Source organism: Sciurus carolinensis, chromosome X, assembly GCF_902686445.1.
Source record: "Sciurus carolinensis chromosome X, mSciCar1.2, whole genome shotgun sequence".
Lineage (NCBI taxonomy): Eukaryota > Metazoa > Chordata > Mammalia > Rodentia > Sciuridae > Sciurus > Sciurus carolinensis.
In genome coordinates, this window is record NC_062232.1 from 92,453,260 (window position 1) to 92,474,659 (window position 21,400).

Consider the following 21,400-nt stretch of genomic DNA (forward strand, 5'->3'; position numbering starts at 1 on the left):
TCCAATTGAAAACTGGCCTAACAAAGCTAACATAAATAGTAAAGTTCTGCTTGTGTCTTAGGTACATATCTTGAGGCAATAATGAATCTTTTCTTGCACAGATCCTATGTGTGGACAAAACTGAACCTAGAGATGCCAATCAGTGTAGCATGAAAATGGATAGTGTGAAGACCAGCTGCACTCCTATGTATGATGCCAAAAAACTGAAAATCTATTATTAAAGCTCTGTACCTCTAACAGAAGCATCATGTTTTCTGCTTTTGGAATTGATTTTAATACTAGATTATATATCTAATTAAACCACTATTTTCAAATGAACCAGAATTTTGTTTTTCAATTTTTACACATCCAGGAACTTTATGCACAAAGATCAATATGTGGGTTGATTAGGGAAATTAATATTTGGATAATTTTGCCCAACAAAAGTACTACTTCTGAAGTCAAAGAATCAAAAGAACAACCTCACCTGAGAATATAGTAATACATATAATCATCCAACCCTCCATCATTTCCTCCTTGATTGACCTTCTAGAAATTCATTTTGGCTCTTCATAGTAGTCAGGGTCCTACCAACTACTTCTTATTGAGGAGAGAAATCAGTTTGAACCTCTTCACACTAGTGATTAGCTTTTCTAACAACTTTTGACAAATATTTCCTCTGCAAGAAGTCAGGAAACCAGTCTTCTATACCAGCAAAACATAAACCCTAAAAAGGTTAAGGACTCCAAAAACACATCCATGCAAAATAAAAGCAAGCAAAGAAAAAAGGCATAACTATGGTTTCTTGTCCATCAGTAAAAAACAATTAGCCAACTGGTATACAGGAGAACAGAAGTAACAACAACTCAGTATAATCAACTAAATCAACTGGGGTCTTTTAGCTGATCACTACTTATAAGAAGGGGACAAAAACCACTTGGTTTGGTTGATCTGGGATTCAATTAAAAAACATACTGACATCAAGTTATGACCTTGATTTTATGAATAAAATATTTTATAACAAATAGACTTTACCATATTCTATCCTTTCCAACTTAGTGCCTAGTGCTACATGTAGCCAAAGACAGTCACTGGACTCTCATCCAAGTATATTCAAACCATTGCAGCACATGTGCCTTTGGCCTCTACAGAAGATCATATTGCAGTAGTAAGAATACCCACCAATATCCAAAGTGACTGACAGGTGGTAATATTAGCACTGTGTGTTATCACTAGCACAGGGAAATGGGATGAGCTCCAAAATTTCAAGTGTGGCACCAACTTTCAGTATACTCAGCAGTTATTTTGTAATTAGTAGTTTTGTCCACACACTCCCAAATTTTGTTATTTAATGTCTTTGCTGTAACAACACAATGATATTTGATTTGTGGGTTACCCAATGCATACCAGTCTTACCAGTGAAAGTTAGGGTAGTTAGTTCTTAATCATTCAGCCTCTTCTCTAAAGAGCATTTCTTTGTTCTCCATATATACATGTAATTTCATTTAAAATGTTTATGGTTAAAGATTGGGAAATCCTGGGTCAAATTAAATAAGTTTCCTCACTGTCTATGTTCTCAGAACATTTAATGTTCTGAGAAAACATTTAATGTTCTGAAAAAACAATGTGCTAATGAACACTGTGAATTTCTAAGAAAGGTGTAACATTTATAGCATTTTATAACCTTATCTGACCACAGAAACTTTTCTGAAGAACTTCTAGGGGTGGGATATGGAGACAGTTCTCCTTAGAATATACTTTGGGAAATACTAATTTAAATGTCTGCCCTTAAACTCAAGATGGATCAAGGATCTAGGCATTAGACCAGACTCTGTGCCTACTATAAGAAAATGTAGTCCCAACTCTACATCATGTCAACTTAGGAACCAGCTTCTGCAACAAGACTCCTAAAGACAAGAAATAAAATTAAGAATCAATAAATGGGATGGTATCAAACTAAAAAAACTTCTTCACAGTAAAGGAAACAATCAAGAATGTGAAGAGAGAGTCTACAGAATGGGAAAAAAATCTTTGCTGCCTGCACCTCAGCTAGAGTATTAATCTCCAGGTTATACAAAGAACTTAAAAAAACTTAACATCCCCCAATAACCCAATCAATAAATGGGCAAAAGAACTGAACAGGAACTTCACAGAAAAAGAAATACAAATGGTCAACAAATATATGAAAAACAACTCTAGCAATTAGAGAAATGCAAATCAAAACTACACTGAGAATTCATCTCACTCCAGTCAAAATGGCAATTATCAAGAATACAAGCAATAATAAATGTTGGCAAGGATGTGAGGGAAAAGGTCATACATTGCTGGTGGAACTGAAAATTGGTGCAACCACTCTGGAAAGCAGTATGGAAATTGCTCAGAAAACTTGGAATGGAACCACCATTTGACCCAGTTATCCCACTCCTCAGTATACACCCAAAGGACTTAAAATCAGCATACTACAGTGGCGCAGTCATATCAAAGTTTATAACAGGTCAATTTACAATAGCTAAGCTATGGAACCAACCTAGGTGCCCATCAACAGATGAATGGATAAAGAAGTTGTGGTATATATACACAATGGAATATTATTCAGTAATAAAGAAGAATAAAATTATGGCATTTGCTGATAAATGGATAGAACTGGAGACTCTCATGCTAAATGAAATAAGCCAATCCCAAAAAAATAAGGCCTAATATTCTCACTAATGTGCAGATGCTAATACACAATAAGGGTGGGAGATGGAATAATAGAAGTTAATTGGATTAGACAAAGGGGAATGAAGTGAAGGGAGGGAGGATGGGAATAGGAAAGACAGTAGAATGAATCAGACATAACTTTCCTATGTTCATATATGAATACACAAACCAGTGAAATACCACATCATGTACAACCACAAGAATGGGATCCTAATTAGAATAAGTTGTACTCTGTGTGTATATAATATAACAAAATACACTCTACTATCATGTATATCTGAAAAGAACAAATAAAATATAAATAAATAAATATCTGCCCTTAGTGACTTCCAAGTAGAATACTAGATGTAAGAGCCTGGGTGGGATATGCAATCCTTTGGAAACCCCCTATCACTTCTGATAGACCTAAGGATAGTGTCTGGAACATTGGAAGAAGAGGGCTTTTCAGAATGTCTCCCTGAGCCATGTGAGAGTCTCCTTATGTCAGTTCATTCAATCAACAAACATATGTAAAGTATCTGTAGTGTAACAGGAGCTGAATATAAATAAATAAGAAAGGGAGAAGGGAAGGGAAGGGAAGGGAAGGGAAGGGAAGTGATGGGAATGGAAGGGAAGGGAAGGGATGGGAATGGAAGGGAAGGGAAGGAAGAAGGTTAGGACTGCTTTTACTGTACCTAGTGGAGACATAAGTTTTCAAAGATAAAATAACATTTGAACAAGGCCTTAAAAGATGACCCCTTGTGGGGTCAGGGTGGGAAGAATGAGACATTTGAAAGAGAAGGAATTGTATAGAGAGACATACAGATGTCTGAAAGGACCTAGGAGATAAAGGTGCCATTTTACATATTAGGAGTGATTACAGAATGCCCAGAAATGGTACATCTCCACAAAATGTTGGAAACTCTTAGTAATAATGATAGAAGTAATGTAGGTGGCAGAGAGCTAACTTTAGTTAATACATATGTAAATTGTCATAAATATCATTTAATGATGAATTGTATGTAAATGTATGTGTGTTTTAATTTACACAGTGCTTTCACATCCATTATTTCATCTGATCCTCACAAGAATCCTGTGAACCTGAGCAGGGCAGATATGATTGGTCCATTTGTACAAAGGAAGATTGTGCAGTTCAGGACAGTTGAGTGGTTAGTCCAAGGTCATATATTAAGTGGCAATATAAAGACTAGAAACCAAATCTTCTGAATCCCAGTCTTATGTCTTTGATTTGTATTTTTCTTATATTACTTCAAAAGGTTTAAGGTATAGGGAAGCCTCACTCATGCCTAAAATAAAGAATATCTTTCCAAAAACACAGCTGTTGAATAGTAAACTAGAATGTCTTATGAAATGGTTGTAGAGGATTTCCCTAACTTAGATGGGAGAGTAAATGTCATATCTTCTAAATTCACTGTCTACTCTAAGATCCAATGATTCTAAAATTCCTAGATCCTATATCTCCCAGATGAGGTATTGGCAATTAAACTTGTTCCTAAGCAGCTCCTTTTTATTATATACACAGTGCTCAAAAGAGAAATACTATTAGAGAGATGCTTAAAAGTTGGCACTTTTCCTCACATCATAGGTAAGCCCATTGCTTTGGTACAACAAACACAAATAGGAGATACTTGCCTCTAGGTATCTCCCAGATCATATAATTATAGGAGATAAATAGAATCCACTAATTTATCAAAATTGTTAAGTATACAGTATTTGAGTAATCTTTCCCCTAAAACTCAAAATCTTGGAGCACACTTTATAATCAGAATTGGGAGAAGGCACAACTACATTTGAATACTCACCATTCATTTTGATGCATGGTGAATCTGCTTTTTTAGTTGTTTAAATTAAAAATGTATTTTAAGAAGTAGAATTATGGACTGATAATAATCCACATTTGTCTTCTTTGATGGGGGACCAGGATTCTCTTTAGAGCCAATAGAACCAGCCACTGTTCCAATTCTCTTGGAATATTTTTTGCCATATATTTACAGATCCCTATGCTCAAGAGAATGGTGCATCTGTCTGATGGAGACGCCTGGCTGCATTCTTTCCTAGATATTAATATAGGTGGCACTTCAGTAGTATAACCAATGACATGAAGAACCTGATTTGGAGGGGAACAGATGGCACCATCTTTCTTGGGCTAATTTTAGGATCCTGAAATAGTCCTTTTCTCACACAAACCATCAGTGCAACCAAATTAAGACAATCATGTCACATGAAAAAGGGAGAGAGGAGAAAAACTTGTATAAGGCAAAGACAATGAACTAGAGGCTTCAGTGCTTCCCCCTTTCTGACTCCTTTCACAGCATGACAGTCACTTCAATCTTCTTTCATCAGGCTGGATACAAAATACCAGTATGAGAGTATTTAAGAAAAAAACAGTGATAAGCTCTAATCTTCAGTCATATGTATTGAATAATCAAAGCTTATTGTACACTAGCTAACTTCATGCTTGTAAGAATTTATAGAATCCAGTTTCTAAGACAATTTTTTCCCTAGCAGATAAGGAAGCTGAAGCTAAATAACCATTATACTTGGCAAATTCAATTTCAAAGTCTCAGATTCCTGTCACATTGCTTTTCCTACTGAAAAGAGCTTTTCCTCCTAATGATACTATGTAATGTCATATAAGGATGAAATGAGGAGGAAGAGTCCCTCAACCAGAAACAATGGCTTGTCTATAAGACAGTTATCCAATGATTTTGAAAAATGAGAAGACTACTTTGAAAAGGTACTTACCTGTTTTCCATCCAGAGTGTAGAGCTTTTTGACAACCCCAGTCTCTAGCTTTATGGCTTCAGTGATATCAGTGAGGACTTGCTCAAAAGAGTGGGCTGTCTTCTTGTTCAGGAGCACACGCACGGCCTTCCGAGGTTTCACCCCGCTGCGGATGATGGTCACCAGCTTGGGGCGTACAAAGTCTTTGTTCTCTCTGGCCTGGGCACTGTTGCTGCTAGCCAGGGACTGGGGAGCTTTCATATTGGCAGATGTCTTCACGTTGACAGACCAGTTGGGATTGACATTCTTGGTGTACTCGACCTTTTTAAAGAAGTTGTCTGAGGAACAGACATAGCTTTCCCCTAAGGGAAGAAATAAGTAGTTAAATGATAAGTTCAACAGCAGATACATGGACTCTAACCAAACTAATATACACTGACATTGGAGTAGGACTTTTGGAGAAAAGGTGATAGTAACCAACCTTAAGTCAAATTCCTGAATGGACTCTCTAACAACTTAATCCATTCAAATTCAAAAGTAATCAACAAAAGATGTTTCAATATAATGGCATAACTTGTTGAAGAACTTGGTAAAGTTAAGTGTTATAAGGACAATGAACACTTCTAAGTTTAATCTAACAAGTGGGATTCTCGAACTTAATATGGTTCTATTGGAATTTAAACACTTATGTTAGTTTCTAGGATGTTTATTAACTTCTGGGGCATTACTGGAGCATTTTTACCATGTCTTTATTTCCTAATGTTCCTGTACTGATTTTGAACTCCTGATCCCATCCCTTCATTATATTATAAACCAAGAACTTTCAGAGCTATTAAGTTTTTATTCCAAGTTAAAGTGAAGCAAGTAACTTTGCATATCAGGCATATTGTACACTGTTGGTAAGAGCCAGACTGTCATTTGCACAAAATATTTAAGTGGTGGAATATTGAAATGTAAAGTGTGTGTGTGTGTGTGTGTGTGTGTGTGTGTGTTGAATGTCTATATGTGTGTTTAAATATGTCCTTTACTGCTCACTCCCATATCTAGGTAGAGAAAGAATCTAAATAACACACTGTACACACACACACACACACATGCACACACAAACACACACACACACACACACAAATACATCTTTCTTTAGTTCTTGCATGAAAATACTCTTCCCTGCTTCTACAACCCACCTTACATCTTCTTATCCTCCTGGATACCGCACACTAGATCTGTGTGTTTAGGGTCATCTTCACCAGTACTTCCCTTGGCTACCATAGTAATGAAGTGCAGATGTGAGAATACATCAAATAGCCTGATTTATGAATTGAAGAGATCTAGTGTAAATTTTACATTTACCTTGGGCTAGGGGAAATGACTAATGCAGAGGAAGAAATGGGCCAGAGGCAAGAGGAGGGGATTAAACACCTGGGACGAGACATGGAAGAAGGTAGGAAAAGATGTAGGTTCAGCCTGGGGGAGAAAATATTGAGGAAGGTTGAATTTTCAGTAAAACGCATTAGCCTCAAGGTATACAGAAGTTCATTCAGAGGTTGAGCTGCAAAAGCAGTCTGATTTAATCAGTCTTACATCATCAGTAATAACTCTAAAGAAATAAATAAACCCTAGCCAGTGCAAATAGACCATTAAACACAATTATAGTCTGATGGCTCTTCTCCTTCCTTTGGTCTCAGCAGGAGAACCACACAGAGACATTTAGAAATGCCAGGTTGATAACTCACTGTCTTTGCAAATATGGATTGTTTTGCTATAGCACAAAATCCTTTAAGTCTTATTAATTAATAAATTTCTCGGTGCTAAAAGAAGATTCAGTCAGAATATATAGTGAACTTTCAAGGACATTTATGTGTGTGTGTGGAGGGGGAAGGCAAGTAGCATTCAAAGCTGCCCTCAGTCTGAGAGGCTGATGGTGTTCCATCTCAACAGGAGAACCAAGGGATGGCTTATAGGTAAACAGAGGCACTGATTTCCTCTTAGTACACACATGAACACCCAGATGGGAGAAACAAAGACACCAGCTAGTAGAAACCTTAATTTCTCTGACTTTTTTTCTGGTTAATCCAACTTAACTCAAGTGATTGAGTCTAGGGTCTTTAATTTGTAAATTAACAGGGAAAAGGGGCTTTTACAGTTACCCCATATATTCATATCCAACATCTCACACACACTAGAAATGGCCTCTTGCCTTAGCACTTCACCAGATTCATAGGTACCTTCCAAGAGATCACTGCCTTTGAGTCAGATGTTTTCCATAACTTGTCATGCACTTTAAAACTCTGTCAGACAACTGCATGGTGTGGAAATGTGCAAGACTATATATTTATGATTTCCTTCATCCACAGTCTCTTCTGTAGAGTCAGCTGTGTAGCCCTATTAGGACTCTGGACATTTTTGCCCCCATCTCTTAAACCTCTTAAGCCTCTGAACTATGAGTATGATTAACTACCCCCAGATGAAAATGAACCTGATGGCAAACAGCTAGAGTATCATATGGCACCCAAGAACTTTCCAGAGGGCCCAGCACTCAGCCAAATCTATGTTGAGCACTTTTGAGGGTACATTTGAGTCACTCTACTCTCTCCTTTTGGCCTGAATACAGAGTAATGGAAAAAGAACAGCTGATATGATGTCAGTCAGAATGGAGTACCTAACACTTCATAGTTATGTGCCCTTGGGCCAGATACCTAGCCTCCCTTGGCTTCAGTGAATTGCCTGCAAAGCGGGGGTGCTAATAATACTTACCTTATAGAACCATTGTGGCCTTGAATAAGATGATGGATAGAAAGTGCTGAGCCCAGAGACTAGAATACAGTAAGCACTTCATAAATTTTTATTGTTACTATTAAGCCCCTCAAATAGTGGAATAGAGAGGAGAACAAGGAGGAAAGTGTGAAAAAGGAAAGGAGGAAGAAAAAGCTAAGAGAAAGGAAATGGAATGAGGAGTGAGAAATAAAAGAAAGAAAATAGAAAGCAGCAAAGTCAGTAATCTTAGACCTGAGCTGTGATGACTATACGGCTTGAACACTGCTGGGATCCTATGCCTCAAAAGCAGGATTTCATGCTACTTGTGAGGAAGTTTCCAGTTGCCACAAATACCAAATGCGGGAGCTCTGTAGCTAAGATTCAGCAAAGTCACTGTTGATGCCCCCAATGAGGACAGAATATTTATGGGGGTTAAGAGCAGTGACTTGGGGGTCAAGCTGACCTAGATTCAAGTTCCAACCAGGTACTGAGGAACCGTATGACTTCAGGCAAATTGCTTGTCTCTCAGTCTCAGCTTTTTCATTCACAAATTGAAAGTATTTCACCAAGTATACCTGAATCCCTTCTAGATCTAAAGATCTATATGAAGGAATTTTCTTCTTTTTTTCCATCACAAGCAAATTTGAAAAAATAAAACTGTTACGGTAATTAAATGTCAAAGAAATAGGTGCTTCCACCAAGGACCCTCCACTTCTACTACTGGAAAGATGTGCTACTTTGCTATACTAAAGCTTCCTTGTTCTGATTTTACGAGCATTTGCAATGTCTATTGCCAGAGCTTGGTGCTTCCTACTCATCCAGCTGCCTGGCAATTAAAGCTGGGTGAGGTGTGCTGCACCTTTACACAGCTGGGTTCCCATCCTGCCATAGCTTCCAGAAGCTTCCCACCTGCTGGGAACCTGGAAGGAAAGCTTGGTTGGTTTCAAAGCCAACCAAGGTGACAATTTGCTGGAATTGACAGCTGGCTTTAGGGTGAGGGGTTGAGGAAATGAAATCATGGAAGCACAGCTAAAAGGGGAGAAATGGAACAAGCCATGGGTTCAAAATGATCTAATGTCTACTTCCCTTCACTTTTAGGAGGACCTTATTTTCAAAAGCATTAAACATATTAATCTCTTCTCAGAGCAAAAGCACTTTTACAAGGACTTTGTCCTCTCCAGGGCTTCCTAACTCAAGAAAGAAAATATTAAATGATACCTTTATTGTATTTTATATTAAAATATTACATTATGATTTCTTACATTATCATGCCTATGAATCCCTCCTAGATATCTTAAAATCCCTGGGTCTCTTTTTTGGCAATGTGTTTGCTTTAGTAGAGAATAAATTAGTGAAAGGTGGTTTCATCTCATTGGAACAAACAATGGCAAAGGAACTGGATCATAATGTCATCATACAACATAGATTTCCCAAGACTGTCCCAATTATAAATATTCTGTCCCATAGTCTGCACAATAATGCTCAAGTTTGTCTAAATTTGCATTAATAAAAGCTATCTAGTCTTAAATATACCCACAAAATTGATCTGGTACATACATACAAGGAAGTGGGAAAAAGATTAGACAGAAGGGAAGGAGAATGATTATACAAGGAAAGATAAGACAAAAGACAATACCACCAGTGGATTTCATTCAATGACCTACTGGGGATACAGCTATCTAGGGTCACATCTAATGTGGCCTTGCTCAGACCCTTTGTGTATCCAAGAAGCTGTGGAAAAACTGACATCAAAAACCCAACTTTGTTGCTAACTGCTTCCCTTGATACTTTCAGCATCTGACAAGCAGACAGTGCACTAGAGATACTAGACAAAGGGGAACACAAGGTCACAGTGATTACCAAGCAGTTACTTTTTATTTCACTCCATGGACATTTGAAAACATCTTTAAGATCTACAAAAGCAAACAACAACAACAAAAAATACCAAGGATTTCTGCATTCATAGAAATTCTTAACACTGTTTATTGCTGAAGAGGATTATCAAGATCACCTAATCTAATACTTCCCAGTTCTAAGTGCTCATAAGAACCACCCAGAAAGATCTGTAAAAAAAATTCTGTGGTGCTGTCTCTGGGGATTTTTATTCAATAGGTCTGAGGTGTGGTCCAAGAATCTATATTTTTCTAAAGTTCTGAAAGATTTTGACAGGTAGCCAGGTTGGGAACCACTGGCCATTATTACCCCTCATTAGCATCATCATTCTCATTATTTTTGTTGTTCTCATTATTATTAGTCTCTCATCATTAATGATAATGACACTTTAGTCACTTTAGTTGTACCTTGTCACTGTTTTTCCATAGTACATCTAATTTTATCTTCACAATCACCCTAACAAAAAGGGTGACAAATAATCTCATTTCAATAGGTTTCAAATGTAATTTTGAAGAGATCACAGCTTTCTATCACTTGAGTCCTCTTGAATCCTTGATAGATTGGACCCCTTTCATCTATCATCTCTGGGTCACTTTGGATGCAAGTGTTATAAGTCTCTCTTTATAGTTAAGAATATTATTCACAAGAGATATACAAAATGTGATCTGGATATACAGTGAAACACCATTCCACAATAAAAAGGAACAAAGTGCTGATACATTGTACAACATGGACAAATCTTAAGAACATTATCCTAAGAGAAAGAAGCACATGCTGTATGATTTAACTTACATGAAACATCCAAAATGGGTAACTCTATTGATACATAAATTAGATAAATGATTGCCTAGATATGGAGAGGTTGGAGGGAATTGGTAGTGACAGCTAATTAGTACAGGGTTTCTTCTTCAAGAGATAGATGAAAATGGTCTGAAATTAGATTACAGTGATAATTGCATCACTTAGTTAATTTTCTAAATATCATTGACTTATAACTTAAATTGGTGTTTCTGGTATACAAATTATGCTTTGAAAAGATTTTTTTAGAGAAAACAATCATTCTGAAAAAGAAAACATTATTCACATTGATGATAATGGCAAACCTATGCTCAGGTAGCTAACCAGTTACAAACTAGAAAGACTCAAAAAGTAATAGTTACTCTTTACTGAGTGTCTCTGTGTGCCAGGAAGAACAGCAAGCACTTCATATCCATTATCTTATTTAATTCTCAAAGCAGCTACTACCATATTACAGATTAAAAACTGAGGCTCAGTGTTTAATGCTTTCTCCAAGTTCACACAGACTAGCATTTGGAAGATCCCAAATCTGAACTAAATCTAATTCCAAACATTTATTCTCCCATTATAACCTGCTGCCTCTAAGACTAGAACCCAGTACACCTGATTCTTCATGCAGGAATCTTTCCAAACTTTTGCAATTTGAAGCTAACAGAAAACAATGTGCATGATTTTTATATTTTCATTTAACCTCTTCCAAAGTAAGTAAAGTGAAGGGGGAAATATCCATTTTTCCTAGATGAACAGAACACAATAGAAGAGGTAAAGACCCATTTTCTTTATTCTCCTCTCCTTACCCATTTGTCTATACAGCAGTAGGAAAATTGATCACATTTATCAACATTAACCCAGAGATACCCCTGAATTTACTTGACAGAATGGGCAGTACTCAGGACTGGAGGAACATTGACATTCATTGTGATTATGTTTATAGATGACATGTGAATAAATGCAACTTAGCCCTATTCATAGGCTACATTATCTGGGAACTAACCAGGAAGTAACACTGCACCCAAAGTGACCCAGAGATGATAGATGAAAGGGGTCCAATCTATCAAGGATTCAAGAAGACTCAAGTGAAAAAAAGCTGTGATCTCTTCAAAATTACATTTGATACCTATTGAAATGAGATTATTTGTCACCAGTCCTCTCCCAAAACACATGCACACATACACACACACGCACACACACAAACACACATATATCCAGGAAGAAAAAAATCAATATGTGAAAAATGGATTTGGGGAGAAATCTGTGCCTAACACCTGTCTGAGATCAGATAAAAGAATATTCCAATCCTTGTTCCAAATATAGTATCACTTGGTTCAGTATTCTGCCCTAGCATCTATGATGGTCTTTAGAAGATCACAGCTAATGGAAATGAAGACATATTGGATGATTCGGGGTGGTTTGTTTGTGAAAGTTATCAGAGAAATCCCTCAAATTTGACTGAGATATGGATTTTACAGTAACAAAGACACACACCCTATTGATTACTCTGTTGGACAGCTCCTTCAACCTAGCTTCAAAACCCTTTGAGTCTGCCCTGCTTCACCTTTCTTTCAAGAAATGCACTAGAACCTCCAATCCTTTGATGTTCAGGAAAGGCCTGTCCATTTGGAATGTGATCTAAACCTCCTTGGCATTGCTTTTCATTAACCTCTGCCTGTCCATTCTGCATGTGATCTAAACCTCCTAGGCATTGCTTTTCAAGGTCATTATGTAAAAGATCTCAGACTTGAACCCTGAGACTGAGATGTCACAACCATATGGACACTTTCTCTTATAAGTAACTGGCCCAAATCACTTTACCTGACTACTTGGGAAACAGTAGCTACTCGAGAGAAATGGGATTTTGTACAAGGGAAGCCCTCATGCTCCTTTGTCTAGTAACACAAGAAACCTAGAAGCAGTAAAGCAGAGGCAGGGTATTCCCAACAAGTCATTAAGTGTGTGGTTTCTCCTGCCTTGTTGGCCATTTCATAATTTGGTCTCCCTAGAGATCTATCTGCTCTAAACTCACCTTTTCTCAGGGAATGAAGGGAGGGAGGGGGAAGGGTTAGGTAATGGGGGAGGGGTTTGAGGAGGAACGTTTTCATTATCGCCATTCCTTGAAGCTGTCCTTTAAAGCACTGTATCAGTTTAAAATAATTACATATGTCGTACCCACCAATTTAAAAGCAGGGATAGGGAAATATCATCAATATAATTTATCCAATAATGTACAATATTAACAACACAACCTGAGATCTATTTTCTAAGTAATCACAAAAAAGACTTTATGGCTGAGCAAGTTTTGATAAGAGCTGGGATTTCCCCTATTTTCAGGTGGATACACAGGTTGTCAGCATTTTCAGCAATCTAGTCAGAAAATTCAGTTGCAATACCCACATCTAGAGAGGATTTAAAAGGATTGAGGTACAGTGAGTCAGTTCCTATTCTAATAGGAATGATCTTTATTAAAATACCAGGCATACCTACAGCTTCCTTTGGTATTTCTCCCAATGATCTCAGCCTCAGGGACACACCCTGAAGTGGGCTTTTTAGAAGCAACAGCTGAACAGTGACCACTTACCTAAAAGTATAATCTTCTGTGAATATGTCCAGTAAGTCCTGCTTTTAGGGTGTATATTTCCAGTGAATTGCAATTCACAAATAATTTTTCAGTAGTTCAAAGGAAATTTGTACATAATAATTTCTCTATTAACCCAATCAAGTGTCCTTTCCTTGTTACACCCCTGGTGATTTCATGGTCTGATTTAATAATGCCACTTAGAGCTAATTATGAACAAGATTCACTAAACACCACAATTCAGATTTTCATTTGTATAGCCTGGTAGATAAGCATAATACATTATCACCACCATCTACACTTCAATCCTAGCAGTGACTGAAGCCCATGAAGAGTGATAGCTAATGGCTCTGTTGATGTCTATAGAATCAAGTCTGAGCATCAGTCAACCTGAGGTTTCGAGAAACACATTGCCTAATTTCTTTCAGTGAAATCCAAGAATGTAATCATAACCAAGGATGCCCTTTCCCCCCCAAGGACCACCACCCACTGCCTTAAATTACCTTCTTCTAGTTCATCCATACTTCCAATCTTCCTGGATCCATCGATGGTGTAAATGTAACGCACTCCCTGAGGCAGATTGATGTTGTCAGACAGAGATCGAGTCAGGTCAGCCAACAAAGCATCGAAGCTGCGAAAACGGTCAGAAGACACAGCGTACACAATTCCCTTGAAGTAGCGGTCCCCATTGCGGTAGAAACGTACCTTCTTGGCTTTCTTCTCGTTGCTCAGTGCCTGCAAGGTTCTGGTTCTGTAGAAGCTACAGTGGGCGCTGTGAGTGGGACTGGGCAACCCATTCATTCGTGAGCCTCTCATGTTCCTTGATGTTTTATCTCTTTCGTCAAAGTGTCCAAAATCAAGTTCCATATTTTGATGGAACCTCAGAGACCTGAGTGTTGGAGAAAGGGGTGGGGATAAGAAGAGGCAGAAAAAAAGGGGTAAGGAGAAAAAAAGAAAAGAATTCAAATATTAGCCAAATTCAGATATGCAATCTGCTGCTTGTGAAAAGAACTGGTTGAAGAGAGGCTGTGACCCATCTGCTGCTTGCCCCTGACCTGCAGGAATATTGATCTTAATAGAGAAGAAGGAGGGGCTGGGCGGGGGTACTGGTGCTTGTGGGGGTTGGGACTAAGAGATAGAAAGGGAGGCACTTTTGGCACTGTTCCAAACAGAGAAGAGGGAGGGATTTTGAAATAGCTTAAAATCCTGGAACTTACTAACAGTGGCTCCTATCAAATTGTAACTTCGGGCTAAATACATTAAAACTGGCATCTGTTTCCTCACATATGCCCACATGACTAACAGTTGTAAATGAATCCATAGCCTGACAAAATTCCCCTTGAAGACAACAGAAGGAGCTAGCCAAGGTTAGCATCTCCAGCTTAAGAAGCGGTCTTTGCATCTCAGTACAATGACTATGAAGGGGAGTGTTTTAATTTTATTCCAAATCCTTTTTCCTACTCTAATGTGTGCATCCCCTCCCCCAGAATAAACTAGAATTCTCTTTTAAAGGGACAGCCTCCAGGGAATAGCCAGTGTCTTTGTGCTATTCATCAAACCCTCTCCCCACCAAGCTGGTGCAGCTATCAACATTCATAAGAAGAAATATGCTGAAAAAAAAAGGATCAGAAAAAAATGAGTTATTTAACAAGTTATTAGCTCTGTTTTCCTCTTTCTATCATTTGGTCACAAAATCCTTTTCCCCCACCCCAGGTGCTTCAACCCCTCCCCACCAATGCAGCAATACCTCTTAATGGAATAATTTAATTGTTGAAAGATTCTCAAACGAGTCCCTGAACAACATATGGGACGTTTAGAAGCAAGCACACCTTTCATTGTTCTGGGTTTCTACCCTGACTGAAGGGGCATTTTGCATTCACAGCAGACAATTCACCCCAAACTTGTCTATTGCCCAGGTGCATTTGCTAAGGTTAAAAATGGTTATCTGTCAGGCTTTGATTTTTTCCCCTTCTGTTGAACCCCTTCCAACAAAACCCCAAAATAAAATAGTTTGTAAAAAAAAAAAAATGTAAACATGAAACCAAACACAACCAAAGCCCCAAATGCAAGAAAAGGTGGTTACATTCTAGGAACCAAACTATTAGCATGCATCTCACAGATGGGGATAAAAGGACTCACAAAGCAAGCAGGGCTCAGCTGCTATACACTGCCACATCAAAATATTTGCAAGAGACCAGGAGATCAGGAGATAAAGGGGGACTGGTGCCTAGTGGGCTTGTCAGACTCAGTCCCCCTTTTTTCCAATGTCACCGTGACCTACGCTGAGCTCAGCATTGTCTCTGTCAGACCACCTACAGTAGTAAGACCCCACCTCCTCAAGGCAAGTAGTAAGCATTTCCCCAGGTGAGCCAATAACGGTTTGCTTTGCTTTAGGATAAGAGGTGATATTATCCTAAATTAACATTATAGTGAAAACAAAGGAATATCAAACTCACTTTTCCAAAGGAAAATCCCAGGTAGAAGCTTAGGGAAAAAATCCAGTAGAATAAAGCAAAAAGGGATAAGAGAGAAAGAAACAGAGTGAGAGAGAGAGACAGAGAGAGAGCACTTTGCCTTGTGCTTGTCCCCCTTTGACATCTGTTACATTCTGCTGAAAATCACTCGAAAGCCCCACTCACCGGTTTTCTGCTGGTTGGGTGGAGATGCTGAGAGAAAGAAAACCAATCTCTCTATGCCTTTGTTGTCTGAGCTCCAAGCAAGAAATTCCTGCCAGGGTGGATAGATGCCTTCTAGGTCCTAGTGCCTTGTCCAGCTTCTCCCCTGTTATTCAGGCTTAGTGCATCCCCCCCAACCTCCTATGATTAATTACATGCTTTTTTTTTCAATTCACAGCCTGCATTAACAGCTAGAAAGGTTTCATTTATAACCAACAGGAAATTGCAGGGTAGCAAAAAGATTGCACAGGCAAGTTCAGAATGCTCTAATGAGCAATGTGCTAGCCCTTTCTTTTAGAAAATTGGCAATTTCACTTGGCCAAAACCTTGGCCTAATCTGCCTGGAGGCCAGACTTGACAGCCAAACCAAGCTTCATAGAAATTGTAGCTCTCTTCCTTAGGAAGAGAAAACAATTAAATCTGCAAATTTTTTAAGACATTTTAGTTCAGATATCCAACAACTGGTTGTTTTTTTCTATGAACTCAGTGGAGTAGACTAAGAGGGAATAGGAAAGTAACAAGACAAGAGAAAATATTTCTAGAATTGCATGGAAGGTAAAGTTGGAAAAGGACACCCAAAACACTTTAGACTGGTATAAGAATTTGTTTAATGAAATCTGCTTTGTTTGCTTTTAAGAGTTTAAGAATTCAAATACAACCCATAGATATTTCCATGTGAAGTGTGTTATCTACAACATAAATATTAACAAGTCTCTCCTCAAACTGTCTATATGTCACTAACTGGCTTCTTTATATCATGTAAGTTGTCAAGAACAAAGAAGCATTCAAACTGAACTCATTCGATCAAGCCAAACTATAATACAGAAGAGAAAGATGAGAAACTAAACAGTGTTGGGGGAGTGCTACCATATTCACAATTGAGACTACATACATTAATGTGTAGAAGTCTAAAACTATCCTGGTTCCATTTTTGCTTGGCTTCCAGGAAGTTCAGCTCTAATAGCATGCTTCCAAGTGAGACTATTTAAAAATGATCATCTTTCTTCTCTGGAAGCTATTTTCTCAGCAAAGCCTAAGCTATCATGTCAGTTGGGTGGACAGACACAAGGGTACAATGTACCCAGTTAAAGTTCCCTTAACACCTTGCCGCTGCTCTCCTGGTTATTCTGTCAGAACCTCAGATGAATCTGTGTGTCTTCCTTGTTCTCTTTCACATGTAATTGCCTTATGTTATGGACACTTATTGAAAAATCAGACTTATTCTGGTCAGGAGCAGAGAAATATCAAGGAATAAGAGCATGAAATATGGAAATTCCAGCAAGGTTAGTGTTTTAAAACTCCTTTGTTATATATTGTAAGTATTCAGTAAGTGTGCCACAACTGATTTTGCATCAGAACTCAAAATGGCCTTATTTCCGGTGAGGATATAAGAATGGATGGGATGATAAAACTTAAACATGAATGATTTGGAATAGATTGTAGAGGCAATTTCCTCATGATAAAGGCTTTGAAACAACACTGTGGATGCTACCAATGTCTTTAGTAGACAGTCTAGGATAAATTACTTTGCTTTGTATATAACAGGGATAGACAACACCAACACTTCTCAGCATGATGCTAATAGGTGCTTTTAAAAACAGAGTCTATGGTCGAAAATGTTGGAAAAGTGATGGGCTAAAGGAAATTAATTTTCTTTATCATAAAACTTACCAGGGTCTTTAACATACTTAAAATATAGCACAGTCTCCAGGATGAAAAATTAATATGAAAAGGCTTCCCTTCTTATTTTTTTAAGATCAGAACCTTTATTTTCCCACTGAGCATGCCAAAATCTAATGATTTGTCAGGGCTGCGGGGGGGGGGGGGACTTTTGCAAAAACTTGTCTAAATCATCTCACAAAGATATGTCTTCTCAAAGAACTCTCAGCTGTCACTAAGGCCCTTTTCTTCACTTCCTCAGAAGAAAAAAGGCAGTGACAGAAGAAATGAACTCAAGTGCATCTTTAAATATGGAAATCAATTTAAAGACCAAGGAAGAGTCATTGTCAAAGTCTCAATGGAGTAAGCAGATTGAAGGGAAAGAATAGAAACCCATTGTGGGAAATGTAGCAGTAAGACCTTTTGAGTAATTACCATGTGCCCAATACTACAGGCAAGATACAGAGTAGGAGAAATTCATCAATGCCCATTGAAGAGCTTGAGGACACATTGAAGAGACAGGATACCTTGCAAAAATCATGAAGGAGAAGGGCTTAGTTTTCTCTTGATGTGCTGCATTCTGGGTTAATCAAACTCAGACTAAAAAACAAGTTCAGGAAAAAAAAGCTTATCCATTACACACACACACACACACACACACACACAAACACAAATTGTCAGTTTATTGTTACCTATCAGAAGAAGAACAGAGTATGATCTGTTGTGTGGCAACTAAGCAAATAGCAAGGGAGGTAAGAAAAATATATAAACTAGGTAGATCAAAAAACTATAATGTACCTAGGAATAAATTACAAAATGTGAAAGATCTTTCTTGAGAAAATAAAATTATTAAAGAACATAACAAGCTGTGAATTAATGCCAGATGATGGGAATGGATAGCAAGATACAATGCTGTTATCAATTCTTTCCAAAGCAATCTATAAATATAAAGAAATTCCAGTTAAAAATTCCAACAGGAGTTTGTGAAACCTGAAAATTGATGTCAATATTTTATGAAATTTTAATTTTGTTTGGAAGAATACAGAACTCAAAGAATAGCCAAGCCCACTGTAAAAAAAAAAGGAGAATTAGAAGTTGACGTTCACCCTACCAAGATTTATTATAAAGCTATATGTAGAAATGAAGGTAATGTGGTATTGGCCAGAAGGACAAAGATCAATGGAAAGAAATAGATATCAACACCAATGGCACCTTGCTATAGATTAATATAATGGTAAGAGCCTAGACTTGTAGCCAGACTGCCTGGGTTCAAATTCTGACTACTAATTATTAGGGGGTGACCTTGGGTCACTTAATTAATCTCTCTGTATCTCAGTTCACTCATCTGTTATGCAGGAGTGATGATCTCGGTTGTGTTGAAGATAAAATGAATAAATATACAAAAATCTTAGCACAGATTAAGCCTGATATAAAAACTAGCTTTAACAATCCTCCAAATATTCATGTTCCAATTCCCTTGCTTCTTTCAAGACTTTACCCAAAGGTCAACTCCTCAGCAAGATCAACCAAGATTGCCTACTTAAAGTTACACCTCTACAGAGTGGGAGAAAATCTTTGCCACACACACTTCAGATAGAGCACTAATCTCCAGAATCTATAAAGAACTCAAAAAACTTTACACCAAGAATACAAATAACCCTTATCAATAAATGGGCTAAGGAAATGAACAAGCACTTCACAGAAGAAGATCTGCAAACAATCAACAGACATATGAAAAAATGTTCAACATCTCTAGTAATAAGAGAAATGCAAATCAAAACCACCCTAATATTCCATCTCACCCCAATTAGAATGTCTATTATCAAGAATATAAGCAACAATAGGTGTTGACGAGGATGTGGGAAAAAATGTCCCCTCATACATTGCTGGTGGGGTTGCAAATTGGTGCAGCCAATTGTTGCAGTATGGAGGTTCCTTAGAAAACTTGGAATGGAACCACCATTTGGCCCAGCTATCCCCACTCCTTGGCCTTTGTCCAAAGAACTTAAAATCAGTATACTACAGAGATGCAGCCACATCAATGTTCACAGCAGCTCAATTCACAATAGCTAGATTGTGGAACCAATCTAGATGTCCTTCAATAGAAGGATGATAAAGAAACTGTGCTTTATATATATACATAATGGAATATCATTCAGTCATAAAGAAGAATAAATTATGGCATTTGCAGGTAAATGGATGGAGTTGGAGAAAATCATGCTAAGTGAAATAAGCCAATTCCAAAAATCCAAAGGCCAAATAATTTCTCTGATAAGTGATTAATGATACATAATGGGGGAGGGGGGAAGTAAGGGAAGAATGGAAGAAGGATGTATTATGTACATGGAAATGAGGAGTGGGGAGAGGGTGGGGAAAGGAAGATAATAGAATGAGACAAACATCATTACCCTATGTATATGTATGATTACACAAACGGTATGACTCTACTTTGTGTACAACCAGAGAAACGATAATTGTACTCCATTTGTGTACAATGAATCAAAATTTAAAAAATAAAGTTACACCTCTCTCCCAATCCAGCACTCGAAATTTCCAAATTCACTTTGTTGAATTTCTTTTGAATTTCATTTTGTTGAGTTGTACAGAGTAAGGAAGGTATGGAGTGTTCAGCAAATGGTATTTAGACAACTTTCACATGAAAAAAATTTGTTAGTAACCCACCTTACATCATACATAAAAATAAATTCCAGATATATTAAAGACCTGAATATAAAGAACAGAACTTTAGACCAGGGGCAGTAGCCCACACTTGTAATCCAGGGAGGTTGTGGCCAGGGAGACTGAGATAGGAGGATCCCAAGTTCAAAGCCAGCCCCAGCAACTTAGTGGGACCCCAAGGAATTTAGTGAAACCCTGTCTCAAAATAAAAAATAAAAATGGGCTGGGATGTTGCTCAGTGGTTAAGCACCCCTGAGTTCAATCTCTGGTAACAAAAACAAACAACAAAACTTTAAAAGTATTAGAATAAATTTTTTTAAAATTATCTTTTAATTATTGTGGTTAAAAATATTTTCTTACACACAAAAAGCAAAACTCTTATGGAAAACATATTGGTAAATTTGATTATAAAAAAATTGAAAGCTGCTGGGCACAGTGGTAATCCCAGAAGGTTGAGACAGGAGGGTCACAAGTTTGAAGCCAGCCTCAGCAACAGTGAGGTGCTAAGCAACTCAGTGAGACTCTGTCTCTAATAAAATACAAAATAGAGCTGGGGATGTGGCTCAGTGGTTGAGTGTCCCTGAGTTCAATCCCCAGTACCCAAAAACAAAAACAAGGAGATTCCTGCTGTGCCTCGCGCGCTGACAGACCTCCCGGCTCTGGTGTGTTTCCTTTGCCGCGGACACTCATCCTGCTCGGCCCCGTATTCTCCTCAGGCGGGCCCTGCCCGACAGGGAGCAACAACTGGTGCCCCATGTGAGGAAGACGAAGTCGCTGACAGGCCAATCGGACTCCGGGTGAGTGTACTCCCATAAAATATGGGACAGTTCAATTCCAAATCTGACCCCTCCCTTGACTCCCTTAGGATTCTCCTTAGAAGTAGAGGATTGGAACTCTCAGATAGCCAGGCATCTCAGATCTGGAAGGCCCTCACTAAGGCAGCCCCTTCGCTGCCTGAAGCAAACTT

General features: G+C 38.1%; 1 protein-coding gene across 3 annotated transcripts in view; it reads right to left on the reverse strand.

Moving 5' to 3' along the window:
* The window catches only part of Dcx (doublecortin), a 100,914-nt gene extending 86,612 nt beyond the window's left edge, over positions 1–14,302 (reverse strand). For 2 of the 3 annotated variants that reach the window (XM_047536572.1, XM_047536571.1), the window contains exons 1-2: positions 13,924–14,287; positions 5,425–5,765 (exon numbers count right to left, since the gene is read on the reverse strand). In XM_047536572.1, coding sequence (XP_047392528.1) covers positions 5,425–5,765; positions 13,924–14,287 — 705 coding nt within the window. Of the gene's footprint in view, positions 1–5,424; positions 5,766–13,923 lie in introns of all 3 variants that reach the window. The other variant, XM_047536573.1, reaches the window with a different exon arrangement.
* Positions 14,303–21,400: the final 7,098 nt, after the last annotated feature.